Here is a 26,536-nt window from a genome sequence, read left to right as displayed (position 1 = left end):
TGCAGGAACGGTTCTTTTGCAGGAAAAGATCTTTTGCAGATACTGATCTTTTGAATGTCTACAGCATCTTTGTGTGCAGCATCTTGCAAAGATTTCTGTCTAATGGGGAGTTCAGCTCCATAGAATAGACTGTGTAGGTATGGCTCTCATACTACATGGAAGAGGGTAAAATTGGTCTGTGATCTTTCATTTTCAAAAGACTATGGTCTGATGTGTGTATGAGCCTTAACTGCGCTAAGGAGCCCAAAGTCCAATGAGCACCTTTAGGCTTTACAGGGGTGCTTAAGCACCCCCCCCCCAAAATGCCAGGACAGTAAACACACCCCACAAATGACCCCATTTTGGAAAGTAGACACTTCAAGGTATTCAGAGAGGAGCATAGTGAGTCTGTGGCAGATTTCATTTTTTTTCTTTTTGCAAGTTAGAAGAAATGGAAACTTTTTTTTTTTTTTTTTTTTTTTTTTTTTTTTTTTTTTTGTCACAAAGTGTCATTTTCCGCTAACTTGTGACAAATAATATCTTCTATGAACTCACCATGCCTCTCAGTGAATACTTTGGGATGTCTTCTTTCCAAAATGGGGTCATTTGGGGGGTATTTATACTATCCTGGAATCTTAGCCCCTCATGAAACATGACAGGTGGTCAGAAAAGTCAGAGATGCTTCAAAATGGGAAAATTTACTTTTGGCACCATAGTTTGTAAACGCTATAACTTTTACCCAAACCAATAAATATACACTGAATGGATTTATTTTTTTTTTATCAAAGACATGTAGCAGAATAAATTTGGACAAAAATGTATACAGAAATTTTACTTTATTTGAAAAATGTCAGCACAGAAAGTAAAAAAAAAAAATCTTTTTTTTTTTTTTTTTGACAAAATTCATGTCTTTTTTGATGAATATAATAAAAACTAAAACTCGCAGCAGCAATCAAATAGCACCAAAAGAAAGCTGTATTAGTGACAAGAAAAGGAGGTAAAATTCATTTAGGTGGTAGGTCGTATGACCGAGCAATAAACCGTGAAAGCTGCAGTGGTCTGAATGGAAAAAAAAGCTCTGGTCCTTAAGGGGCGAAAAGACTGTGGTCCTTAAGTGGTTAAAGCCAATTGCTCGGTCGGCCCCCAAAGCACTTCATAATCACTTTGATAAGTGATTTATGCAGCACTTATATATTTTGCATTGAGCAGTGAGCACTAACACACTCAAAATGCTGCATGTCCTGTGATTGCGATTACTCCTAATTGCAATCGCACTTATGGGTACTCCCCACCCACTTTCATTGGCAAAGTATTTTTGGGAATTGCTGGCAATCGGTGGCGATCCCAAAACGCTGCTAAAAATGCCCTAGGGACCCTTTCACACCGCGGTGCGATGGAGGTGACGTTTTTACATCCCCGACCCAGGTCCAAAACTATGTTAACCACTTAAAGTGGACCCAAATTAAAAATACAAGATTTCAGAAATAAAATCTATTTTCTAAATTATAATAATAAACAGCAGCCTTTTTTCAGCTGCATGATGACAAATATAAAATATTTTACATTTATTAGAGGAACCCCTCCCTTCCTTTCAGATTGCCGGGACAAAATCCGGCAAACTGGTGAAGTAGATGGTGTCCGGCAATGGAGGAATTGCTAATGGCTGCCCCCAGTATAATCCTAGTTATGAAAAGAGAAGGGTGAAAAGCATGCACTGAAATGCCCATAGGCTTGAAGGAGTGTTTACTTATCTTTGTATGTGTCAGAGTGGTGCAACTAAATATTTTTAATAAAAAAAGTTTTGGTTTGGGTCCGCTTTAAAGGGGAACTTCAGCCTAAACAAACATACTGTCATCAAGTTACATTAGTTATTTTAATTAGAATAGATAGGTAATATAATCTCTTACCCACCCTGTTCTAAAAGAACAGGCAAATGTTTGTGATTCATGGCGGCTGCCATCTTTGTCATGGGGGCAGCCATCTTTTTGGTTGAAAGGAGGTGACAGGGAGCAGGAGACACAGTTCCAACTGCCCTGTGTCCTGATAACCCCTCCCAGCTGAATGCGCCAGGTTTCAAATGTCAAATTCAAAATGTAAAAAAAAAAAAAGCACCAAAACAGCAGAACGAGAACAACATCAGAAATCCCATCATGCTTTGCACAGCATCAGGGGAAAAAAGCCCGGGCAGTTTTCTTCTGTGCAGCTAAAAATGAGGCTTGTATAAGAGAAACCAAGTTCTGATGCTGTGAAACTGTTAAAGAAACACCAAGCCTTTTCAGTTCTGCGTCGAGTTTCAGAGTCGATTTTTATTCCGGGAGGTTCACTTTAAGGACCAGGGGATCTTCCTATGATCAGTGCTGCGTGGGCTCTCCAGCCCGCAGCACCGATCAGGATTGAGCCAGGGCAACCAGACTTCTCCCCCCCCCCCCCTTTTTTTTCCCACTAGGGGGATTGTCCTGCTGGGGGGTCTGATCGCCGCCGGCTATTTCTGCTTAGCGGGGGGGGGGGGCAGGGGCGTAGCAATAGGGGGTGCAGAGGTAGCGACCGCATCGGGGCCCTTGGGCCAGAGGGGCCCCGAGGAGCCCTCCCTCAACTACAGTATTAGCTCTCTATTGGTCCTGTGCTCATAATAATCACTTCTATAGATACTTTGAATAGTGGTAATCATTAACAAACTGTTCCCCTCTCCTTCTTGCACCTCTGACACTGTGGTTGCCATTGGCAGGTTTTGGTGCACCGTATCAATTGATATATATATATATATATATATATATATATATATATATATATATATATATATATATATATATATATATATATATATATATATATATATATATATATATATATATATATATATATATATATATATATATATATATATATATATATATATATATATATATATATATAGTGCATGGGGGGCCCCATTGTAAAAGTTGCATCGGGGCCCACAGCTCCTTAGCTATGCCACTGCGGGGGGTGCTCCTCAAAGCCCCCCTCCACAGCGATTTCCGTCCTCTCTGCCCTTCCCTCCCTCTCCCGCAGGCTATGGGCTGCGCAGGACGGATATCCGTCCTCCGCCTAGGATAGGCTTCAGCCTATCAGATGCCGGCAATCTCCGGCCAATCAGAGGCCGGGGATCGCCGATCTCCTTTACGGCGCTGCTGCTAGGAGCATTTCAGGGATTTCTTCCCCGCGTGTTTACATTTTAGCCTGCGAGCTGCGATCGGAGGCTCACAGGCAGTTCACGCAGACACCCTCTGTAAACTGACATGGAACGTTTCCATGGTAACACCACTTCGACCTGCCAACGCCTATCGGCGTTAGGCGGTCGTTAAGTGGTTAACGCGCGGCTTCTGCGTCGACTTAGGGCAATCTGTGTCGGCCCTGAAGTCATGTTAACCTATGGCGACACGTGGATTTAAAAACAATTACCGTCGCAATGGCGCGCATGTGCGGGAGCGTATTTTTACAATACACTTTCATGCACTTACGAAGAACCCCGAAGCAGGAAGTGACTGCCAGCAGCCAACAAGTCGCTAGCACGTTAGCGATGCATCGCTTCCACCACACCGCTCTGCCAGTAACAGGCCTTCAGGAAACACCGCGACAGTATGCAGTGTTCCCAGTCTGGCCACCAGCCAAGCAGGAAGTGACACGTGCTGTGTCACTTCCTGCTTGGCTGGTGGCCAGACTGGGAACACTGCATACTGTCGCGGTGTTTCCTGAAGGCCTGTTACTGGCAGAGCGGTGTGGTGGAAGCGATGCATCGCTAACGTGCTAGCGACTTGTAGCGGCCGATCAACCAATAGATCTCTCTTACCACCCCGGCCGCTGTCCCCTTATTGTTTTATGTTCTCCCCATGTACTTGAAGTGGTACTTTCCCTGCTGCCATCCCCGCTGAATGTCCTATTTATGCATATGCACCCCCACGTGGCTACTGGCATTACAACACGCATGCATCTGTGACGTATACCTACATGGGAACAGGGCGGGGGACGACCAGGGCCCGTTCTAGACTTTGCCTGAGGCAAACTTGTAAGGATGCCTCCCAACCCTTTCCCCGATTTGGAATGATCGCACAGCACCTGACAAATTATTCTGCTTCAGTGAATGTTCTCACATGACCTGCTGCTGCTTTTCCGCGATGATGGCCTCTTCACCTCGCTCGCTCTCCCCTCACTTCTCCTCCTACTCTGACTTCAGTGGAAACACACAGTACAAACATGCTGCCCCCGTCATCTCTGTACCTGATGCAAATGTTTCACCTTGCTTCATGAGGGCACAGCGTGTGACTTGCAGTGGTGTGTGTGTGTGTGTGTGTGTGTGTGTGTGTGTGTGTGTGTGTGTGTGTGTGTGTGTGTGTGTGTGTGTGGGGGGGGGGAGTCTGTGACTTGTAGTGCTGTGTGTGTGTGTGTGTGTGAGACTTGTAGTGCTGTGTGTGTGTGACTTGTAGTCAGGGCCGGCCCGCCCATGAGGCGGGGTGAAACTTTTGCCTCAGGCGGCACTTCTGGGGGGCGGCGCCCGTCCGTGGGTGTGGGGGGCCGCCCGAGCTGGAGGGGATAGCGGGCAGGAAGGGGGTATTGGGCCTAGCGGCGGGGAGGGGGGTCGGACCCCCCCCCCTCCCTGGCCTGGGTCCCCCGTCCTCCGCTCCCCACCAGCTTTAAAAAGTGACGTCGATGGCTGCAGCTATAAGAGGCAACGGGCGGGGATCACTCACCTCTTCCTCGTTCCAGCGTGCGCTCCACTGACGTCACTTCCTGCAGCGTACCCTCCATTCCCAAAATGGGCACAACTGTAGTGCTTGCCATAGGCAACCTTTTCCCTAGATATGCCACTGCCCCACCAGCATGGTAATCCAGTCCCGGCTTCCCCTTGGACTCCTTATGTGTGTATTGGGAGTCTTACCCCACTTCCTGTGCCCTGGTGCCATCCTTCGTTCTTCTCTAATTCACCTCGCTCTTTTTTTAAATAAAATAAATTTTTTGTACAATTTTTAAAGGGTTTTTGAGGGAGGGGGCCCAAATTGGCTACTTTGCTTAGGGCCCCATTTGGTCTTAAAGGGAAGGTTCAGGGAGGGAGGTAAAAAAATAAAAATCAATATCCACTTACCTGGGGCTTCCTCCAGCCCGTGGCAGGCAGGAGGTGCCCTCGCCGCCGCTCCGCAGGCTCCCGGTGGCCGACCCGACCTGGCCAGGCCGGCTGCCAGGTCGAGCTCTTCTGCACTCCAAGGCCCGGCACTTCTGCATCCCACGCGGGCGCGATGACGTCATCGGACGTCCGCCGGGCTGTACTGCGCAGGCGCAGAACTACTGCGCCTGTGCAGTACAGCCCGGCGGACGTCCGCTGACGTCATCGCGCCCGCGTGGGACGCAGAAGTGCCGGGCCTTGGAGTGCAGAAGAGCTCGACCTGGCAGCCGGCCTGGTCGGGTCGGCCACCGGACACCACCGGGAGCCTGCGGAGCGGCGGCGAGGGCACCTCCTGCCTGCCACGGGCTGGAGGAAGCCCCAGGTAAGTGGATATTGATTTTTATTTTTTTACCCCCCCCCTCCCTGAACCTTCCCTTTAATCCGGCTCTGCACAGCAGCCAGGGGTTTCCTGGTATATGGATGTTTCCTTTTAAACAATACCAGTTGCTTGTCAGTCCTACTGATCACTTTGGCTGCAGCAGAGGCTGAATCACACACCTGAAACAAGCATGCAGCTAATCCAGTCTGATTTCAGCCAGAGCACCTGATCTGCATGCTTGTTCAGTGGCTGTGGCTAAAAATATTAGAGACACAGGCTCAGCAGGAGAGTCAGGCAACTGGTATTATTTTAAAATAAGAAATCCATATCCTTCTCAGTTTAGGTTCCCTTTAACAATTACCAGGGGCGTCGCTAGCCCTGTTTTAGGGGGGCACGTGCCCCCAATCTTTCCTGGGGTGCCACGGATCTCCCGGCCGCCGCTGCCCCCTCTGTCAGCGGCTCCCTCCAGCCGCCGCCGCCGCGTCTCAGACCTCAGGATCAGGCGGCGAGCCGGCGACCAATCGTGCGGGCGCTAGGACCCAGCGCCCGCACTGATATGCGGAAGTGACATCACTTCCGCATATCGAGCGGGTGCGTCCAGCGCCCGCTCGTACATCTGGTCGGGTCGCCGCTGATCCTGAGGTCTGCTGAGAGGTAGGGGGGGGAGCGGCGGCGGCTAGAGAGGGGGCCTCCCTGTCACTCACTCACTCACTCACTAAAGGGGCTCCCTGGCACGCACTCACTCCCTAAAGGGGCTCCCTGGCACGCACTCACTCCCTAAAGGGGCTCCCTGTCACTCACTCACTCCCTAAAGGGGCTCCCTGTCACTCACTCACTCCCTAAAGGGGCTCCCTGTCACTCACTCACTCCCTAAAGGGGCTCCCTGTCACTCACTCACTCCCTAAAGGGGCTCCCTGTCACTCACTCACTCCCTAAAGGGGCTCCCTGGCACGCACTCACTCCCTAAAGGGGCTCCCTGTCACTCACTCACTCCCTAAAGGGGCTCCCTGTCACTCACTCACTCCCTAAAGGGGCTCCCTGTCACTCACTCACTCCCTAAAGGGGCTCCCTGTCACTCACTCACTCCCTAAAGGGGCTCCCTGTCACTCACTCACTCCCTAAAGGGGCTCCCTGGCACGCACTCACTCCCTAAAGGGGCTCCCTGGCACTCACTCCCTAAAGGGGCTCCCTGTCACTCACTCACTCCCTAAAGGGGCTCCCCTGGCACTCACTCACTCCCTAAAGGGGCTCCCCTGGCACTCACTCACTCCCTAAAGGGGCTCCCCTGGCACTCACTCACTCCCTAAAGGGGCTCCCTGGCACGCACTCACTAAAGGGGCTCCCTGGCACGCACTCACTAAAGGGGCTCCCTGGCACGCACTCACTCCCTAAAGGGGCTCCCTGGCACGCACTCACTCCCTAAAGGGGCTCCCTGGCACGCACTCACTCCCTAAAGGGGCTCCCTGGCACGCACTCACTCCCTAAAGGGGCTCCCTGGCACTCACTCACTCCCTAAAGGGGCTCCCCTGGCACTCACTCACTCCCTAAAGGGGCTCCCCTGGCACTCACTCACTCCCTAAAGGGGCTCCCTGGCACTCACTCACTCCCTAAAGGGGCTCCCCTGGCACTCACTCACTCCCTAAAGGGGCTCCCCTGGCACGCACCCACTCCCTAAAGGGGCTCCCTGGCACGCACTCACTAAAGGGGCTCCCTGGCACGCACTCACTCACTAAAGGGGCTCCCTGGCACGCACTCACTCACTAAAGGGGCTCCCTGGCACTCACTCACTCCCTAAAGGGCCTCCCTGTCACTCACTCACTCCCTAAAGGGGCTCCCTGTCACTCACTCACTCCCTAAAGGGGCTCCCTGTCACTCACTCACTCCCTAAAGGGGCTCCCTGTCACTCACTCACTGCCTAAAGGGGCTCCCTGTCACTCACTCACTGCCTAAAGGGGCTTCCTGTCACTCACTCACTGCCTAAAGGGGCTTCCTGTCACTCACTCACTGCCTAAAGGGGCTCCCTGGCACTCACTCACTGCCTAAAGGGGCTCCCTGGCACTCACTCACTGCCTAAAGGGGCTTCCTGGCACTTACTCACTGCCTAAAGGGGCTTCCTGGCACTCACTCACTGCCTAAAGGGGCTCCCTGGCACTCACTCACTACCTAAAGGTGCTCCCTGTCACTCACTATCGGGGTCCCTGTCACTCACTACCTAACTGGAGGCGCCTGTCACTCACTAGCTAACCTGGGGGTCCCTGTCACTCACTACCTAACTTGGGGGGGCTACCATATTAAGGGGGCATTCTGCCTATTTATGTGAAATGCTGTCTATTTATGTGCCTCATGACTGCTGAATGTGTCTTGTTGGGAGCCTTATGATTTGTTGGGGGCCTCATGATTGCTGAATTTGTCTTGTTGGGGGCCTCATGATTTGTTGGGGGCCTCATGATTGCTGAATTTGTCTTGTTGGGGGCCTCATGATTGCTGAATTTGTCTTGTTGGGGGCCTCATGATTTGTTGGAGGCCTCATGATTGCTGAATTTGTCTTGTTGGGGGCCTCCTGATTTGTTGGGGGCCTCATGATTGCTGAATATGTCTTGTTGGGGGTCACATGATTGCTAACTGCGAGACTATGGGAAAAGCTGAATCCTTATCATATGAGACAATAGCATTAAACCTACTTTTTTAGCGTTTTAAAACAGAAAATAAAACTGGGAGGTTCTAAAAAATTGAATACATTTTTCAGGAGTAGGATGGATGAAATTGTTTATCTTCACAGTTTATTTTCAACTTGGATTTTCCATAATGTTCATGTATGAGTTAAAACGTTTGTACAGTATTTAGTTTAAATTGCTGTTGCCACTTTGCGATAGATACCGGTAAGTGACTTTTGGGTTGCAGTTTGGGCACTCGGCCTCCAAAAGGTTCGCCACCACTGTCCTAATCTGATGTCCCACCATTGCTAGGTTCATGTAAATTTGTCTCCACCCGTTACCACACCTATATTCTGGTCCATGGCCCACCCATTTTTTGGTGCGGCGCGATAAGCACGCCACACAACGTGATCGTCATATTTTTGGCACGCTAGCTGCAGTGTGCTGAATTCTGCTGCCTACAGTATGTACAGTATACGCTGTTCTCTAGTGCTTGCACTGTGTGCTGATTTACCTCCAGTGTGTACAGTGTAAGGTGTTACTCTGTGCCTTTATTGATTGTAAACCAGCTGTATTGTATGCTGATCCCTGCTACTTTCAGTATGTACAGTATTAGCTGTAAAGCCTGGTACACACATACAATTTTGATTAGCCAATTTTAGCTCTGTTCATAAAATTCATTGTCTGTTGGCCCACTTACTGCACGGGGGTGGGAAATTGGGGGTCAGTGATTGACCAATCAAAATTGTATGTGCGTATACATCTTTGATCTATGCCTATACTGATTGTAAATGATCGAAATAAAGGACAGGGGGCTCCGTCCAATATTTCGATGGGCAGGCCCGTTATCCGTAGCTTACACCGCTGCTAAGTTCATGTACATTTGGCCCCACCCATGGCCACGCCCACTCACCGCATGGCCACGCCCATTTTTTGCCACGGCGCGCTGTGCACGCCGCATGTACCTCCCCTCCTGGTGCCCACAGGTGCCACTGATCTCCAGGGACCCTAGAAACGCCCCTGACAATTACCCTACGCTGTTACCGCCGCTCACCCAATCGAGCAGGACGGCCTAAGATTTTTCACCATATCTGATCGATACACGCGACCAATTTCCACATAAAACTGGTTGAATTGTCGATTATCAGCATGCTCTTGGCGGCACAGATTGTCATCAAATGAAATGATAAATATTGAATCTGATGGTCGATCAGCGGCCAAGCTATCACCATAATACTTTTAGTCATAGACCCTGAACAAGCATGCAGATCACACATGGGAGAGTAACTATGTCAGTACACTCACAATTATCTCTCTGCTCCAGTGCTGATAACATTTGTGAACACCGTGTACAGGCAGAGAAAAGGACTGCTGAGTCATTTATGTCATTCCAAGCAGAGGGAAATAAATATATGTTGGAGTAGAGACAATCCATGTTAGTAGGGAACTGAATTATTGATAAAACCTCATGTTGTCAAGCTTCCTGGGCTGGATTTACCATAAGGCACTGTAGGCATGTGCCCACAGGCGGCAGGCTCCCCTCCTCAAATGCCTTTCTCCTTCCTTGCCTATGCAAAGTCCCACGCTGAGTATAAATGAGAATTACTCACCCAGGTGTCAGAATTCCACTGACCAGATCTCCTATCATTTGGGGGAACCTCTCGTTACTTAATACTGAGGGTACTTCTGGCTACATAATGCTAAAGGGCACCAGTAGCTGCCTATGACAGGTAAGGGAGAAGTGACCAGGCCAGCCAGCACATTTGCGGTGTGGTTCGGCGGGGGTTTGTAGGTTCATGGAGGGCAAAGTCTACAGTGCCAGGACATCTGTGTCTATAGGCTCCTGTGAGGTAAATCCGGCCTGCAAGCTTGTTTGTTTATGCACTCTTAATTATGAATACAATACCAATGTGAAGGTGCCCATACACTGGCTAGATGGTCTGCAGATTCGACCATCTTTTGCTGCCAGTGCAGTGCAAACACATTTCCAATAGATTTCAGCGTGAAATCTATTGGAAGTCTGTCCAAGCGCCTCCACCTGTGTCCCTTGTCTTTTGCATCTTTCTCCATGGCCGCCAGGGTGCCTGTACCAAGTGACCCCCCCCCCCCCCCCCCCCTGCATGTACTGACATCACAGCACGGCTTGGCCTTGGCTATTGAGAAAGATGAGGGACACAGGAGGAAGTTACGCAGCAGACAGGTGAGCCTGTGATACTCAAATGGACCCGGGGAGTACATATTTTACATGGGGGGGGGGGGGGGTCGACCGGCCTGGGGTCTGACTCATCGGTAAATCGAATGCTGCTACCTCCATGCACCTAACTGAGCCCTTTTGAGTGATTTACAGCATGACTGTTTCAATCTCAGTTGGAAATCCAAGTTTAGGAGGCTACTTTGCGGCACTGATTTCTGTCTGATTCGATCATTATAATCGATTCGTCTGGCTAGCCAGTTCACCACTGAGGGTTTTTCCCCTTATGGACCAGAGCAATTTCCACATTTCAGTGCTCCTCCCTTTCATTCGCCTACAACTTTGTTACTACTTATCACAAGAAAATGATTTTTAACTTGTTTTTTTTCGCCATCAATTAGGCCTTCTTTAGGTGGTATGTTTTGCTAAGAATTATTTTATTCTAATTGCATTTTAATGGGACTACTAAGAAAAAAATGGAAACAAAATCATGATTTCTCTGTTATAAAATAAAATGTGCTTGGAATGAGGGGAGGAGAGGGAAGGGGTCGGCACTACAGTACACTCTGCATGGAGAGGGGTCTTGGCAGGATAAACAGCCTCCTTTCACATAGCTGGCGTGCTCTGACTTGATGGGTACAGATTTAGTGAGGAGGAGATAGGAAGATGCAAAAGTCGGCACTGCTGGCAATTGTATTTATTTTTCAGTGAATGGTACACATAAAACAGTTCATGTGGAACAAAAATTCAACATACCGTGCTGATGGAGGCTGTGAGCTAATGGTGGGTGCAGGGCACAGGGTAGCCTAAAAATAAAATGTGCTACAAGTGATAAAACCCACACATTTTATTTGCCCATCTGTCCCGGTTATTACAATGTTTACAGTATGTCCCTAGTGCAATGTATGGCGACGATATTTTATTCAGAAATAAAGGTGTATTTTTTCTGTTTTGCGTCCGTCATGAATTACAAGCCCATATTTGCAAAAATAACAGTAATATACCCTCATGACATACCTATTAAACAAAAAGTTGAGTCCCTAAGGTAACTATTAATGTATTTTTTTTTCAAAAAACACTTAATGTTTTAATTTTTCACAATTTTTTTTTTATTATGTTAACTAAGAGAGGGGAGGTAAGGGGTTAATTTATTTTTATATTTATATATACACGCCGAGGGGACTTCGGAAGTGTTTGGGAGCCGAGTCCTCCCGAAGACAGGTGGCGCACACGCTAACGCGTCATAGAGGGCGCATGCGCAGTGTAGAGCGGCCCGTCTTCGGGAGCACTCGGGCTCCCGAAGCATCTCCGAAGCCTCCCTTCGGCCAGGAGAAAGCGGCATTTGACTGAAACGGTCGAATACCGCTACGGGGAGCCAGAACAGCAGCGAACACCGGGAGAGGAGAGGAAGTACTCTATGGGACCCAGAGCCTCCCTCTCCTTAGGTGAGTATCTGACTTTTTTTTTTTTTTTTTTTTTTTAATAACCCGGTTCCCATTAGCTTTAAGGAGCCATACAGAGCTCCGATACGCGTGAGCTGTTGTCTGTGTTTTTGCTGATGTGTTAAATAAAGTCTCAGAGATCCTTTTACCCTACAACGGTGCAGCGGGACATCCTTTCCTTGTTTACTGCTAGTTGATGCTTTGGGTCCCAGACTTCCGTTGGTTACATTGGTGGTTGCAGCGATCCATCCTTCCATTCCTGTGCATAGTACGCTAATAAGAAGTAGTGTGTGTATGTGTGTATATTTTTACTTTTGTTTTATCAATGACCACAGCATCTCATTGATGCTGGTGGTTATTGATCACAGGCGCTTAGAGCTGTGAATGGGACCTGTGCTCCCATTCACTAATCCTGTGTATTAACGGACGGCGACGTGAATGCGTACGGGGCACGCGCAGCAGCGAGTCATTGTATGGGAACTAATGGTTTGTTTTCTTTTGACTGTTTTTCTCCTCTAGACATTGGCTTGTTGTGAAAGAGGACAAAGTCCACGTTACGGCCACACAGGAACCTCGGATGGTGCTGATAACGGTAACCTGTGAAAATGGACGTTTAACTCTCAGTGCGCCGGGAATGGATAATCTGGACGTACCCCTGAGATTGCCGAGAAGTAACGCCATTTTCACCTGCAAGTACATATCTGGGGGCCCAGAGTATAGCAATAGTATGGATTTATACAGCCTCATTCTCTTCTATAGCACTGCACACCTCCCAACTTTTATTTTTAATAAAGAACAGGGACTCTGAAGACACACCCCCACCACACCCCTAATCAGGCATACTGACAAATTAGGACTCTGAAGACACACCTTCAACCACACCCCCAGCCAGGCATACTGTGACAAATTAGGACTCTGAAGACACGCCTCCAGCCACACCCCATCACTTCCCTAGCCAAACGTACTGTGACAAATTAGGACTCTGAAGACCAGGGCAGAGGCGAGAGAGGCTCCAGCCTCAGGGCGCAGTGTAGGAGGGGGCACACAACTAGAGATGGACCGAACCTCCGATTTTTGGTTCGCGCGAACTTTCGCGAATCGCAATAGACTTCAATGGGGAGGTGAACTTGAAAAACTAGAAACGCTTATGCTGACCATAAAAGTGATGGGAAAGATGTTTCAAGGGGTCTAACACCTGGAGGGGGGCATGGCGTAGTGGGATAGACTGCAAAAGTCCCGGGGAAAAATCTGGATTTTACGCAAAGCAGTGTTTTATGGGCAAAAATCCCATTGAATGCTAAATTTCAGGCCTAACGTGCTTTAAATCATCTTACATGTGTATACATCAATCAGGGAGTGTAATTAGAGTACTGCTTCACACTGGCACACCAAACTCACTGTGTTACACACCGCAACCAGCTGTTTGTGTAGTGACGGCCATGCTGGACTACTGCGCAACATGGCGAGATTGCTCTTCCTCACTCAGTGATGTCGGTTAATGTGTGACTGCCTTATCAACTTTCCATGGCATTGTTAAAAAGCTTACGTTTTTTTGTTGTGTTTTTTTAAATTACATTTTCTACTTGCTGTGTTCAGTACCGCTACAATGAGAATCATATGGAGGCGGGAAAGTCTGCCATTGTGACCCCGGGGAAGAAGGGTTTGAATCCGGTGTGGAGCCTGAGAAACGGCTACCACTACATATCCAAGGAGGGCAGCAGGAAGGCATGCCCGCCCCGAGGTAGTGACCAAAAATAACAATACAGGACTCAAGAGGACTTTTGAGGCCCTAATTGTAATGAATCAGCTTTTAAATCCTTTAACGGGAATCAGTTATGGAGGGCAAGTCTGCCATCCATTCAAGTGCAAGTTATGTTATGCACTGACTGCCAGGTATAATACAATGTGCAGTCACAGATGCAGTGAAAGGTATGCAGTGACTGCAAACATCCGTTTGTGTAGTGACGGCCGTACTGGACTGGTGCGCACTATGACGAGAGTGCAGGTGACGGTGGCTTTACAGCCCATATGGTTGCCCGGCTGATGTAGCTGAATGACAGAACAATGACTGTCCAGCTGATCAAATTTGGTCTGACCACAATGAAACAACGACCTTATTATCTTTGGTGTGCCACCCCCACCCGAGACACTCATATAGCCGGCGGTCATTGCTTCATTGTGATACGCAAGCCCCTTCACCGCGGCAAGGTAATGATCATGAAGGGGGATGGGCACATGTACATGCCTTTTTGTTTTGTTGTTGCAGCTGCAGTGCAGCCAGAGAAATTAGGCAGGCATGTACACGCACCACAGAGATTATTATAGTGGCCGCTGCTAGCCTTAAAAATTCAGGAATCCACCTTGAGTCCTGGACCCTGTTGGTGGTAGTGGAGAATGCAGTCAAGCGGCCTGCGGGCAGAGGTGCTGTGTGGGGAGCGACTTAGTCTTGGGGCAGGCAGTCACACGGCCTGCAGACAGAGATGCTGTGTGTGGGGACTGACTAAGGGTGCGTACAGACATGCGACTATAGTCGTTTAAAACGATCGTTACCGACGGCATTGCCCGACGATCGTTCGTAAAAAGTGCACGAACGATCGTTTAAACGACCGACCAACGAGATATGTCGTTGGTAAAGAACGATCCATTCTGCCAGATCTTTTCCAACGACCATCGTTCAAAAAGTAATGTCTGTACAACGATCGGTCGTTGATCGTTCGTTCTCAAAGCTTTGCACATGCTCAAACAGTTCTTTTTGACACTTGTGTTTGAAATCAGTTTATAAATCATGTTGCGCACGCAACGCTCGTTCCAAGATCGTTCGTACACGAACGATGTTCAAAGTAGCCTTTCTTCAAACGATCATCGGCCGATACCTCCTTTAACATCGTTCGTCGTTCAGAACGAACGATCGTTATTGTATGTCTGTACGTACCCTTAGTCTTCGGGCAGGCCTGGCTGTGCTTTGCAGACCAGGTGGTCAAATGGACCCTTGACCCAACGCTGTGTGCCAGAGATGACACCACTTGCCTTTCAACATCACGGTACAGTTTGGGTATCGCCTTATTTGAGAAGTAATTGCCGCCTGGTATCTTCAATTGTGTGTGGCTTTGCTTTTGTGTGCTGCTTTTCCTCAGGTGGTCATCCCATTGCAGTTTGTGCTTTGTCATCATGTGTCTTCGTAAGGAAGTTGTCCCTACGCGGGACTCGGTCTTTCCACGGCTCAATTTTCGGTGGCAGAGAGTACAGATGGCATTGCTCTCATCTGAGGCAGACAAACAAAAAAATTTCCACACCACTGAGCCCTGGGGTGATGGCACTTTGGTGGGGCGGCAAACTGAGTGTTAAGTGGGGTGCCAGAATCAGAGCAGCAGGAGGAAGATATGTCACGCTTCCGTGCAGAAGTTGAGGAAGATGAGGTGTTCTGTGTTAAATAGTCAACTATGTCCTGACAATCTTGGGGGTTGATGGCACCCCCCTCCCCCCCCCCCCCTTCTTTTTTTTTTTTTTTTTTTATGCAGCCGCCCGCAGTGCAGCCAGAAAAATTAGGCAGGCATGTACACGCAGCAGAAAAATTAGTATAGCGACTGCTGCTAGCAGCGGCCTTAAAAATTCTGGAATCCGCCTAGAGTCCTGGACCCTGTTGGTGGTGGCGGAGAAGGCAGTCAAGTGGCCTGCAGGAAGGGATGCTGTGTGTGGGGACTGACTTAGTCTTCGGTCGTGCAGTAGCCCTCCGGGATCCATGCAGGGCCGGCGCTACCATTAAGGCAAAGGAGGCAGCTGCCCCAGGGCCCCAGAGCTTGTAGGGGCCCCCAGTGGCTACAAGAAGAAAAAAATTTTTTTCAAATCGGCCTTATAGTTTTTGAGAAAATCGATTTTAAAGTTTCAAAGGAAAAAAACAAATACACATTTAAAAACCTGCCGACTTTAATGGTTAATAGCAAATCCACCTTAAATGCTAGAAACCCTAAATTTGCAGGATATGTTAAGGAGATCATTAGGCATAAGAGGAAAAAACAATTTTTCAAAAAGACCTTATAGTTTTTGAGAAAATCGATTTTAAAGTTTCGAATGAAAAAAGTATACTTTTAAATGCGGTAAATGTCACTTTTAGTAGCAAACCTAACGGTAGTGTAATTTTACATGCATCAAACGAAAGCGCAATAAATTTCCTGACAGGGTCTCCAGGGGGTCTATACGCAGCCGCAGCGCTTTGGCCAGGGATCACTATACAGCCGCAATATGGCTGTATGAAGATCCCTGGCATTTTTTCCTATTTTCCCATTTTTTTTTTTATGTTTAGAGTGTAGGAATTAAAAAAAAAAAAAAAAAAATTATGTGGGATCCCCCCTCCTGAAACTTTTTAACCCCTTGTCCCCCATGCAGGCTGGGATAGCCAGAATGTGGAGCTCCAACCGATTGGGACTTCACACCCTGACTATACCAGCTGCAAAAAAGGTCCCCTAATGCCGATTTTTGTTCCGGGGTATATGTTGGGGGGGGCCCCCCCCAGGTTTATTTTGCCCTGGGGCCCCATTGTTGCTTAAACCGGCCCTGGATCCATGCCTCATTCATTTTGATAAAGGTGAGGTACTGAACACTGTTGTGACTTAAGCGACTTCTCTTCTCAGTGACAATGCCTCCAGCTGCACTGAAGGTCCTTTCTGAGGACCTAAGCTCCCTTAGCTTGCTATTTCAATTGGCCTGGCACTGCTATTGGCCTGAGGAAGCGGGCTCAGACCCGTGAAACGCGTTGCCTGTGCTACCAATAAAATCTTTTGTCCTTACAAAGATTTGTCGTCCTTGAGGTAAGCAACCTCAAACCTTTCTCGGTTTTAAACTGCTATTAAACGCTTTTATATCCCACCAGGGCGCCTCTTTAAACCATTTAGTGCATCCCGAACCCCCATACGATACCCGTATGAGGGGTGGAGGCAGAACATATGTGGTTTACACCACGGTGGACATCTGCCTCCCTTCTTTTTTCCAAGGAGAGCGACCGCATCCAGGTCCCTAGTGACCTCCCCGAGTGGAGTTGGGCTAATTGTCTCCACCTGCTTCCTGTGGTCGGTTGCCCCCTTGCAACCCAAGGGGGCAACCGACCTACATCTTCTACATTGACAATTTTGACTAAATATATTACACTATTGGGCTCCCGTGTTTTTTGTTTCCTGTGTCTTTTCCCCAGAAGGTGTCCTGACACCAATCATCCACTAATGACAGCGAAGAGGATGTAGCAGGAGGAGAAGAGGAGGTGGCAGGAGGCCTGCCTGCAAGCCGTGGAGGTGTCACAAGTTGGTCCGCTGCGCAGCCACGTACTCCCTGCTTGCCATCGGTCACCAGGTTGCCCCAATGGGCTGTGTACGTAATGTAGCGGTCCTGCCCGTGCAGACCAGGCATCCGTGGTCAGGTGGACCCTTGACCCAACGCTCTTCGCAAGAGATGACACCACTTGCCTCTCAACTTCACGGTACAGTTTGGGTATGGCCTTTCGTGAAAAATAAGTGCGGCCTGGTATCTTCCACTGCGGTGTCCCAATGTCCACAAATTTACGGAAAGCCTCTGACTCCACCAGCTTGTATGGTAATAGCTGGCGAGCTAATAGTTCCGCCACGCGAGCTGTCAGACGCCAGGCAAGAGGGTGACTGGCAGAAATGGGCTTCTTCCGCTCAAAGACTTCCTTCACGGAAACCTGGCTACTGCTGTGGGCAGAGGAGCAGGAACCGCTCAAGGGCACAGGCGGTGTGGAGGAGGGTGGCTGTGAAGGTGCAAGGGAGAAAGCGGATGAAGATTATGCACCTGAAGGAGGAAGAGAAGGAGGGTGGCTTGTCTTTTGGGTGCTGCTTTTGCTCAGGTGTTCTTCCCATTGCTGTTTGTGCCTTTTCTCCAGGTGCCTTCGTAAGGCACTTGTCCCCACGTGAGTGTTGGCCTTTCCACGGCTCAATTTTTGGAGGCAGAGAGAACAGATGGCTTTGCTCCGATCTGAGGTACACACGTTAAAAAATTTCCAAACCGCTGAGCCCCCCTGGGGAGATGGCACTACGGTGGCATCAGCAGCTGACGTTGAAGGGCATGTTGGCTGCCTGTCCATAGCTGGCGATACATGGCATCAGACACTGCCCCCAGCTGTTTCTGAGGACGAGCTCCCTCTGCTTCTTTCATGGACTCTTCTCCTCCTCCTCCTCTCCGGCTCCCCCTCTGAACTGTCCCCCTGGTCATCTCCTCTATTGGGAACATACGTGGCATCCGTATAATCATCGTCCTAATCCTCCTGCCCAGCTTCACTTTCCTCAGACACCTCCGCAACTGCACCAACATCAGGTGCTTCATCATTCCCCTCCTCACACGTTACGTCCATACTATCGCCACCTAACTCAGATGTATGAGGTAGTGTACCTGCGCCTTCTTCTTGTTGTTGCAGTAGTGGCTGTGAATCAGTGATTTCACCACCACCAAATAACTCCTGCGAAGTGTCAAATGCAGCGGATGTGGTGCTTGTTGTAGCGCTGGTGACTGCGGGAGATGAGGTGTTCTGTGTTAAATACTCAAGCGCGTCCTCACAATTTTGGGAAGTGACGTGCCTTCTTTTGAGCACTGTACTTTGGGCTAGGTCTGCACGAAATAACAGCAACACCACCTCGCACAGAGCTGCCGGTGCCAGGTGGCCTTCCTCTGGGTCTGCCTCTACCTCTTCCTCTACCTGGTTTGTCCATTTTGTCCATCTCGGGGGGGATGCTAGGTATATGCAGTGAGGTGGGTTCACTCAACCCAAAGGGAGTTATATGCAGTGAGGTGAGTTCACTCAACACAAAGGTTGTTATTATATGCAGTAAGGTGAGTTCACTCAACACAAAGGTAGTTGTTATATGCAGTGAGGTGAGTTCACTCAACACAAAGGTAGTTTATATGCAGAGAGGTGAGTTCATTCAACATAGGTAGTTATATGCAGAGAGGTAAATGCATTCAATAAAGGTAGTTATATGCTGTGAGGTGATTTCACCCAACACAAAGGTAGTTATATGCAGAGAGGTGATTTCACTCAACATAAAGGTAGTTATATGCAGAGAGGTGAGTTCACTCAACACAACAGCTAGTTATATGCAGTGAGGTGAGTTCTCTCAGCACAAAGGTAGTTATATGCAGAGAGGTGAGTTCACTCAACACAAAGGTAGTTATTATATGCAGTGAGGTGAGTTCACTGAACACAAAAGGTAGTTATATGCAGTGAGGTGAGTTCACTCAACACAAAGGTAGTTGTTATATGCACTGAGGTGAGTTCACTCAACACAAAGGTAGTTGTTATATGCAGTGAGGTGAGTTCACTCAACAAAGGTAGTTAAATGCAGTGAGGTGAGTTCACTCTACAAAGGTAGTTCACTCAACACAACAGGTACTAGTAGTAGGTATATGCAGAAGACACACCTTGAGATACACCTCCATCACTCCCCTAGCCAGGCATACTGTCAGGGCCGGCCCTAGACTTTTTGCCGCCTGAGGCAAACTTGAAAGAAATCGCCGCCCCCCCACGCGTGGGTGGGGGGGCGCCGAGCTGGAGGGGGTAGCGGGAAGGAAGGGAGTATTGGGCCTAGCAGCGGGGAGGGGGTTCGGACCCCCCCCTCCCTCGCCTGGGTCCACGCGTTCCACTGTCGTCCCTTCCTGCAATGCCGTCTGTGGTGATATACTGTACTGGGGTGCTTATGATGTAAGGATAATACAGGAACCTATTTCTTAATTTTCCTGTCTGCTGTGTACTTCAGATGTGTATGCCGGCTACAAGCAAGTCTGGCTTTGGGGGAAGCTACTAATTGTATATAGTACATTTGTGAACAGGAGAGCAGGAACCTCTGAATGGATTTGCTAATGTGTCAATAGACCTATGTTTGCCTTAAATTCCTCTGGAAGCAGGGAGCTTGGACATTAGTATACAGTTCCTCTGGCCATCAAAGATACAGGTAATTAGGTAACGATCCCCTTTTGTCTGGCATCCTGCAAATGTGGGGCATTGCTTGGATCTTTTGTATTAATGTAGACGGCTGCCTGTTGATCAAAACAGTATACGACTAAGTGAGTCTGCCAAGTTCAAAGTGGACAGGAATGTTTGACATTTACATATGACAGGCATGCTGGAATGTGAGGAAGCCTTAATCAATTTTCACCTGGAGTGGGGGAAGTCCTTTTTGATGATCTGAAAACGGAGACAGGAAAAATCTTGAAATTCGCATGTCACAGCTAGCCCAGATGTGACAAGTGGCTTGGCAGACCGTGATGTCACAAACGGGGAAATTGCGTTAGTCTTGGGGCAAGAAACTGCCTCTGGCCAGGAAATGGCTTATTATGCCAAGAGCAGTCAAGTCCCCACCTTTGATCTGCTGTGAAATACACTTTTAAAACTAGTTCCTCCCCTTCCCATTGAAGTTGCAACCTCCAGGCATATCTCCCAGTATAAGAAGCACGTCCAGATGCCTAAAGAATTGTAGCTCTCTGGAGATAGCAAGGACGCTAAGGGCTGCCCGACTACTGGTCGAAGCGGTGTTCTCCCGCCAATGACTTTCAAACAACGCTGATGACCATGGCCGGCCTTTGACCTGAGCGACCGGAGCGGTCGCTCAGGGCGCCGGCTTCCAGGGAGGCGCACTTTCCCCTGGAGTCACATAAGGCACCTACTGCATCGCTTCCCTCCCTCCAATAAAAGGGTCTTCCCCGCCGCACAGCTTTCCTCCTTCCTTCTGAATGTCCCCGCTCTGAGCTTCTCGCAGTTCCCTGCCTCTCTTCATCCCTCCAATGTAGAGAACGGTGCAAGCAGTGGCTCTCACCGTCCATCTCGCAAACAGCGGCTTTGCTGCGTACCCGGGGCATTCTTCTTTTCTTGATGACCTCATCAAGCGAGGACCCTTAAAGCCACAATGCAGAAGAATGTCCCGGGAGCTGCGCAAAGCCGCTGTTTGCAAGATGGATGGTGAGAGCTGTTATAAACTGTTCTAATCACCTTGCTTCGACACCATCATCTCACAGACTGTGAGATCACTTGACTCTCCACACCGCAAACAGGATATAGACTTTCTCAGGCTTCTTCAATGTTTACGTTATTTATTCAGGAAACAGGAATACAGATAGATACATACATCATATCCTAGCCATGCCAATCTTCATGTTGCATTACAAGCTCGTGATTAGACTCCCTGCTGGAGTCTATCAGGTACCTTCTTCCTAACTACGTTACACTAAACTACCTATGTACAGCATACATTATATCAGATTACAGAAAGGAAGAACATGCTTAGAAGTCGTCCCAGTCAGCCTTGCTAGCTAGTGCGGAAGGAAGAAGCAGAAGTGAATTCTCCATCCCTCGCTCCAGATTTAATACCGACTAGGAAAGAGTTAAATATGACATCATCTTCGCCACCCCCTATATCAGTCTATTGGTGGACCCACTCGTGGTGTCATCATACCCGCCTACTCGATTAATAATCAACGAGGCATTTGACCCATATGCAGGAACGTGGATGTTTAGTAAATATGGCCAATGTTTTCTGTTCCTGTGGTGTAGTGTTAAGGTCAGAGTAGTCCGATGGCCTTCTTTTAGGAACATGTTCTCAGTATCTGCGTGTATCCTCTGCTACACGCAGACCCTGAGATGCCTCTGCCTGCATCACAAAACCTCTATTTATTTTAAAGGCATACACTGCGGACAAGCCTTTTACATAAAACTCAGGCCAAGTAACTGAGGCCTACTTAAATTATAACAATCCCCCCTAAAACGGCTTGACCCGCAGATCACAGCGTCTGAACCTCCCAGTACCTGGTTTCTTTTCTTTTATGTTTCACTTTTCGATGTTCGTGCTCACACAACTTCTCTGCTCTAGGCAATTACCCCTGGAAGAGAGAGAGCAAGACCTCTTGGTCTTCCTGTAACCAGGCTCTCTGGGGAGGCCCTACTTCTAAGTCCCTCTATACCACATGCTCAGCATTTACGTCACTTGCGTATCACTCACACACTTGCATGACCACAGAAAAGTGAAACTCGTTTGTTTGTTACTCGATGGAGCAGTGTCAGGTGCCTTCTAAAAGAGCGCCTTTATACAATCAGCTCCATCACAGGTACTACTAAACCTATACCCGTAACCCTGTATATCCCTTAATTTAAACTATTGGTTCAGGAGATTGTTTATGAGGCACCAATCTCTGAACCAGGTTAATTTGTTTTACGTAATTTTAACACGCAACCTCACCTGGATAATGATGCCTAAAGTTGTCATCCCCATCCAGACGACCAGTGGGTGTAGAAAGAACTTTGGAACCGCAGAGGCCCAGTCCGAGTGTCCCTGGAACATCACCGGAACCTTTGTCCACCAGGTCAGACTGGAACTCACCTGCTCATTTTTGTATTCTACCTCGTGAAGATCACCTGTATCATGGTGAAATCTTACCTCTAACTTAGTGTACTGTTTGTTTAACCTTTGTAACAAAATGTGGTCATCTTGGATCAAAACCTGTTCCCCTTTGTCCCATGTCATGTTCTCTTTCAGGACGGGAACTACCCGTGAAACTTTGCACTTTAGAGTTCTCTTAACAATTTGAGAAACAACGTCATCCAACCTGGATGACTGGATCCATATGGGATCTCCGCTCCCACAATATGTTCCCCTTGGAAACTCCCCCTTATCGGAACAATTATGAGAATATACCTTGAATGTATCATTAGAACTTATGTTAAAAAACCAAACCTTTCCTTCCGCCACCGGAACTATCGGTTGGGCTTCAGGGTGGATCTTTTGAATGGTAGCCTCGCATTCTGCGTTATTGAGCCTGCAGGCTTCTTCACTAAATTTGACTTGCCCCGGCCAACGCAGGTACTTCTGCAAGAATTGCCCGCATGAGGACAACTCTACTTGCTTCACCTCCCCGTCTAGCACCAAAAAAGGTTGACCTCTCAGGTCCTGGTGTAAGACCCGGGTTGAGGTGGGAACTAAGGAAGTGGCGGTGCCTAAAGGAATGTTGCACCGTTTCCATTTGTTCACCCAAACATCTCGAAGCTGCCATGCAAAAGATCCTTCTCCAGAAAAATTAATATATCTCCCCTTGTCCAATCTCAGTTGGACAGGATCTTTAAGCATCTCCCTGACAAAATATGCCCCCAACCTTCCTGATTGGACCTCTTCCCCCCTTACGTCCTGAGGCACAATATGTACCTGAGGTCGGGAAGACAGTACTCTCTGCAATCTTTCAATTAAGAGTACCTCTTCACTTACCCAACTATCATGAGGATAAGCTGCTGCATATGGACTGTGTAATATCGTCCCCTGTTGGGACCCGTGTGGTGTGAATGGGGTTCCCTGTGTGGGCTTTCCCTCCCCCGGGACCGCTCTCCCCACCCTCTTTGTCACCTGGAAATGTGGCTTGATCTCGATTTTTACTTCTTGTTTCGAGAACCACCCACCCTCGGCTTTCCAGCCTTTACGTGTGTAAAGTTGTTTCAGAGGCACTCTCTGTTGGTAGCTCCAGAGTGTGATGTTGTCCCCCGCGTCTCTCCGGCAGGAGAATTGACGCCTCCTACTCGTTCCTCTCCAATCTGGAACCATCTCACTCTGCATAACCAAGACAAGGTACCCCTGAATCACACACTCCACCTTTTGCACGTACCCATTGTACTGCAATGTACCTTTTAACAAACCTTTGGATCGGTGCGTCGATTCTGGGAGTGTGGTATTAAATAGCAGATTTACACTGCCATTCAATCCCCACTGCCCGCACACCTGACCCTTCAGACCTTTCACCCACATTGTGCCATGAAATTTGTTTTCTCCTGGCACAAGTGCTCTTTCCCTCTATCCCTGCTTGGTCCATCTGTGCCAATCCGAGGGAGGTGTGAAAGGATCAGTACCTTTGTCACCAAACATTAACATGCTTGGGCCTTGCATTCTCATTAACCCCTTATTATACATGAGAATGTCCTCTCTTCGTTCTCCTAGGACGGAATGGCAACCTAGGATCACCATCAGCATGGTACTCTTCATTATAAAAGCACCACCTTGGGAAAGAAAAACATTAGCACTTTGCATTATGCTTTGCTCCGACAGTTTTGTTAGTCTCTTTCCGATCTCCGAAATCTCGTGTTTTAGTCTCTTTCCAATTTCAGGAATCTCGTGTTTTAGTCTCTTTCCGATTTCAGGAATCTCGTGTTCCTCCAAGCTTAGATTGGCATCTGGAACCTTTCGCTTATCCGAATGATATCTCCATCCTTGCTGCCAGCACTGCAGCTGTCTCCATTCCATATTGCCAAACACCTGAAATCGAAATACAAACAAATCAATTCTTATTAATGATTTGGGATTCGCCCTGCGGCTTGTACTCTGTACACTTTAAATTGATCAATATATATCGTAACGTAATTGATCTCGTTGCTTTATGGTTCTCATGAACTCTGTTTACTCTTTTTGGTAGATTGGAGTTAAACTTCACCCCCCTACCTCCGTACTATCCTCAGTACTTACCCGTTTAAAATATGCTCCCGCGGACTTCACCTTTGGAAGCTCGCTTCACCTTTGGAAGCTCTCACCCCATTGCAGCTCACTCCACATCCCCCCTCATCTGTCCATGCGCGGCCGTCGCATGCACAGATTACGGATGCCACACCTGATGCTGCTTTGCAGGTGAGCCTGCAATGCTCTTACTCATTATCGCATTTACTTATCTAGAACTTCATCGCGATACCAGCTCTGCTAGAAGTTCTGTGTGTTGTACCCTCTGACCAATGTTTGCCGTGCCACTACCCCCAGACTTCACAAAAAAAGGCTGCCTCCCTGTAGGAAGGAGCACTTTGCACTTAAACTACACAGGGTGCAGGGCTAAGCATACCAGCGTCGCATGCCTGTATGCAGATCCCTGAATACCCACATGGTAGGTAGTCACATGGCAAACAGCGTACTGATACACTGTCACTCTGTACATGGCAATTCTATCATCTGTATAATTGCCCCAAGAACTGCGGTCAGTTTTTGTTCTTTGTGTTACAATTGATAGGAGCTGGAAAAAACATATTTGACCAATCAGTGGACGAAAAAAAACGCACAAAAAAAACAGCCCCAGCCCAGCATAGACCACTCAGTCAAGCTCTGGCCCTGTCCACGACAAAAACCGGAAAAAAACGTTACCGCTCTGCAGAAGCGGCGACGGAAACCCAAATTGGTCAACTCCCTTTTTTCCAACTCCGGCACCCCCCTGATGCACTGTCCCCCCCTATACGCTATTGGGAACTCATGCTGCACCACCCATTAAGGTGCCCCACTTACAGGAATAATCCCGTAAGCAACTCAGTACAGACACTTCCCTGACCTGCACTGCTACGTGTGTCCCTGCACCTAGCTGGGACACTTTTCCTATCCGTGCTCCTGCTAATCTTTCAGTAATCGCTTGGCGCACGTATCCTGGCATTCCTTTCCATGGACTCAGGGAAAACCTCTGGGGAAATACTTTGAGACCTGAGACACTCAGTAGACTGTCTCTGTATTTCTACCCCCCTCCCTTTCAGCTGCTCTGCCCGGAGCCGCGAGCACAGCCTGACGTGACGTGGATCCCCCAGCCCCTCCTCCCCCCCCCCCCTGCCATGACGTGTGGGGGCCATGACTCTCGGGGGCGGGCTCTCTCCACTGCCGCCATTTTGAGTCCTGGACTGCCAGCTAAAATGGCTGCTCCCATAGCAGCCTCTCGTTTCCTATATCTTAGGAGAGAAAACAAAATACACACAGAACAAACATTTTTATGCATAGTTACAAAGCATCTATCCACAATGCAGAGTAAAAAAAAATCATACATTCCTGGATGTCCGTAAAAACCTAAGGAGAAATCCTTGGGACGTGGAAAACTCCCTCTCTCCACAAATCATCTGCAGTTTATCTCCGCCATAACTCAGATCAGAACTACTCAAGCGCGCAGCGTAACTATAAACCATATTAACAGCTAGTACTGCTGAGACGAACAACAGACGAGCTGGCTGAACAACATAACAGATGCAGATATTTACAAGCATGTTAGCAACTCTGACTGGAAACGCACGGAGAAAAAATAAACAAAAACCTCACCCATTATCTCAGCTGTCACTATGCAAACTTATGGCCCATACTCACGAGTGACATTTGTCGCCGCAACACGCGGCGCGCGCGTGTTGCGGCGACAGGTCGCCCGTGAGTATGGGCCGCCGCACACGCGCGCACCCCGAACTGTCGCCCGTCGCTCATGTCGCCAGGCGATTGAAACTTTCAATCGCATGGCGACAGTCGCCGCTGCCCCCCCGCCGCAACTGTCGCTAGTCCGCGTGAGTACGCGGACTAGCGACAGCAACCTCCATGTAGGTACATGGAGCTTCCGGCGGGGGGAGGAGGAACGTCAGCGACAGCTTCCGCCTTGCCGCTGGTCCCTCTTCCGCGTGTGTACGCGGAGGGACCTGGCGAGAAGCTGTCGCCGGCCTGTCGCCCACACGCTCACGTGTGCTGGCGACAGGCCACATTTCTCGCCCGTGAGTATGGGCCTTAACACAGCTACCCAGAGACAAGGGCTGTCCACCCAGCTCCCCGAAAAAAAAAAAAGAAAAGAAAAAAAACAGCTCACCGAGAGAAAACTTACTTCTAAGTTCTACAACTGTTCTCTCCTTGTCTACTCTGCTACCTCTCTCCCCTGTCCACCACTAACACTGATGGTTTCCCTCTGCCGCGGGGGACCCCCCCCCCCCCTCCCTTATCTATCATCCTGCCCAGTCTCTGGACA

At 48.7% G+C, this 26,536-nt stretch overlaps 1 protein-coding gene across 1 annotated transcript in view; it reads left to right on the top strand.

Annotated features, from left to right (window-relative positions):
- LOC137504447 (mitochondrial amidoxime reducing component 2-like) overlaps window positions 1–26,536 on the top strand; it is a 117,541-nt gene that overhangs the window by 17,298 nt on the left and 73,707 nt on the right. Inside the window, exon 2 of the mRNA XM_068232879.1 lies at window positions 12,299–12,472. Within this exon, the coding sequence (XP_068088980.1) occupies window positions 12,299–12,472 (174 nt within the window). The remainder of the gene's footprint in view (window positions 1–12,298; window positions 12,473–26,536) is intronic.

Source organism: Hyperolius riggenbachi, chromosome 4 (assembly GCF_040937935.1).
Source record: "Hyperolius riggenbachi isolate aHypRig1 chromosome 4, aHypRig1.pri, whole genome shotgun sequence".
Taxonomy (NCBI): Eukaryota; Metazoa; Chordata; class Amphibia; order Anura; family Hyperoliidae; genus Hyperolius; species Hyperolius riggenbachi.
The sequence above is the reverse complement of the archived record's forward strand: the minus strand, read 5'-3'. Positions and strand labels throughout refer to the sequence as shown.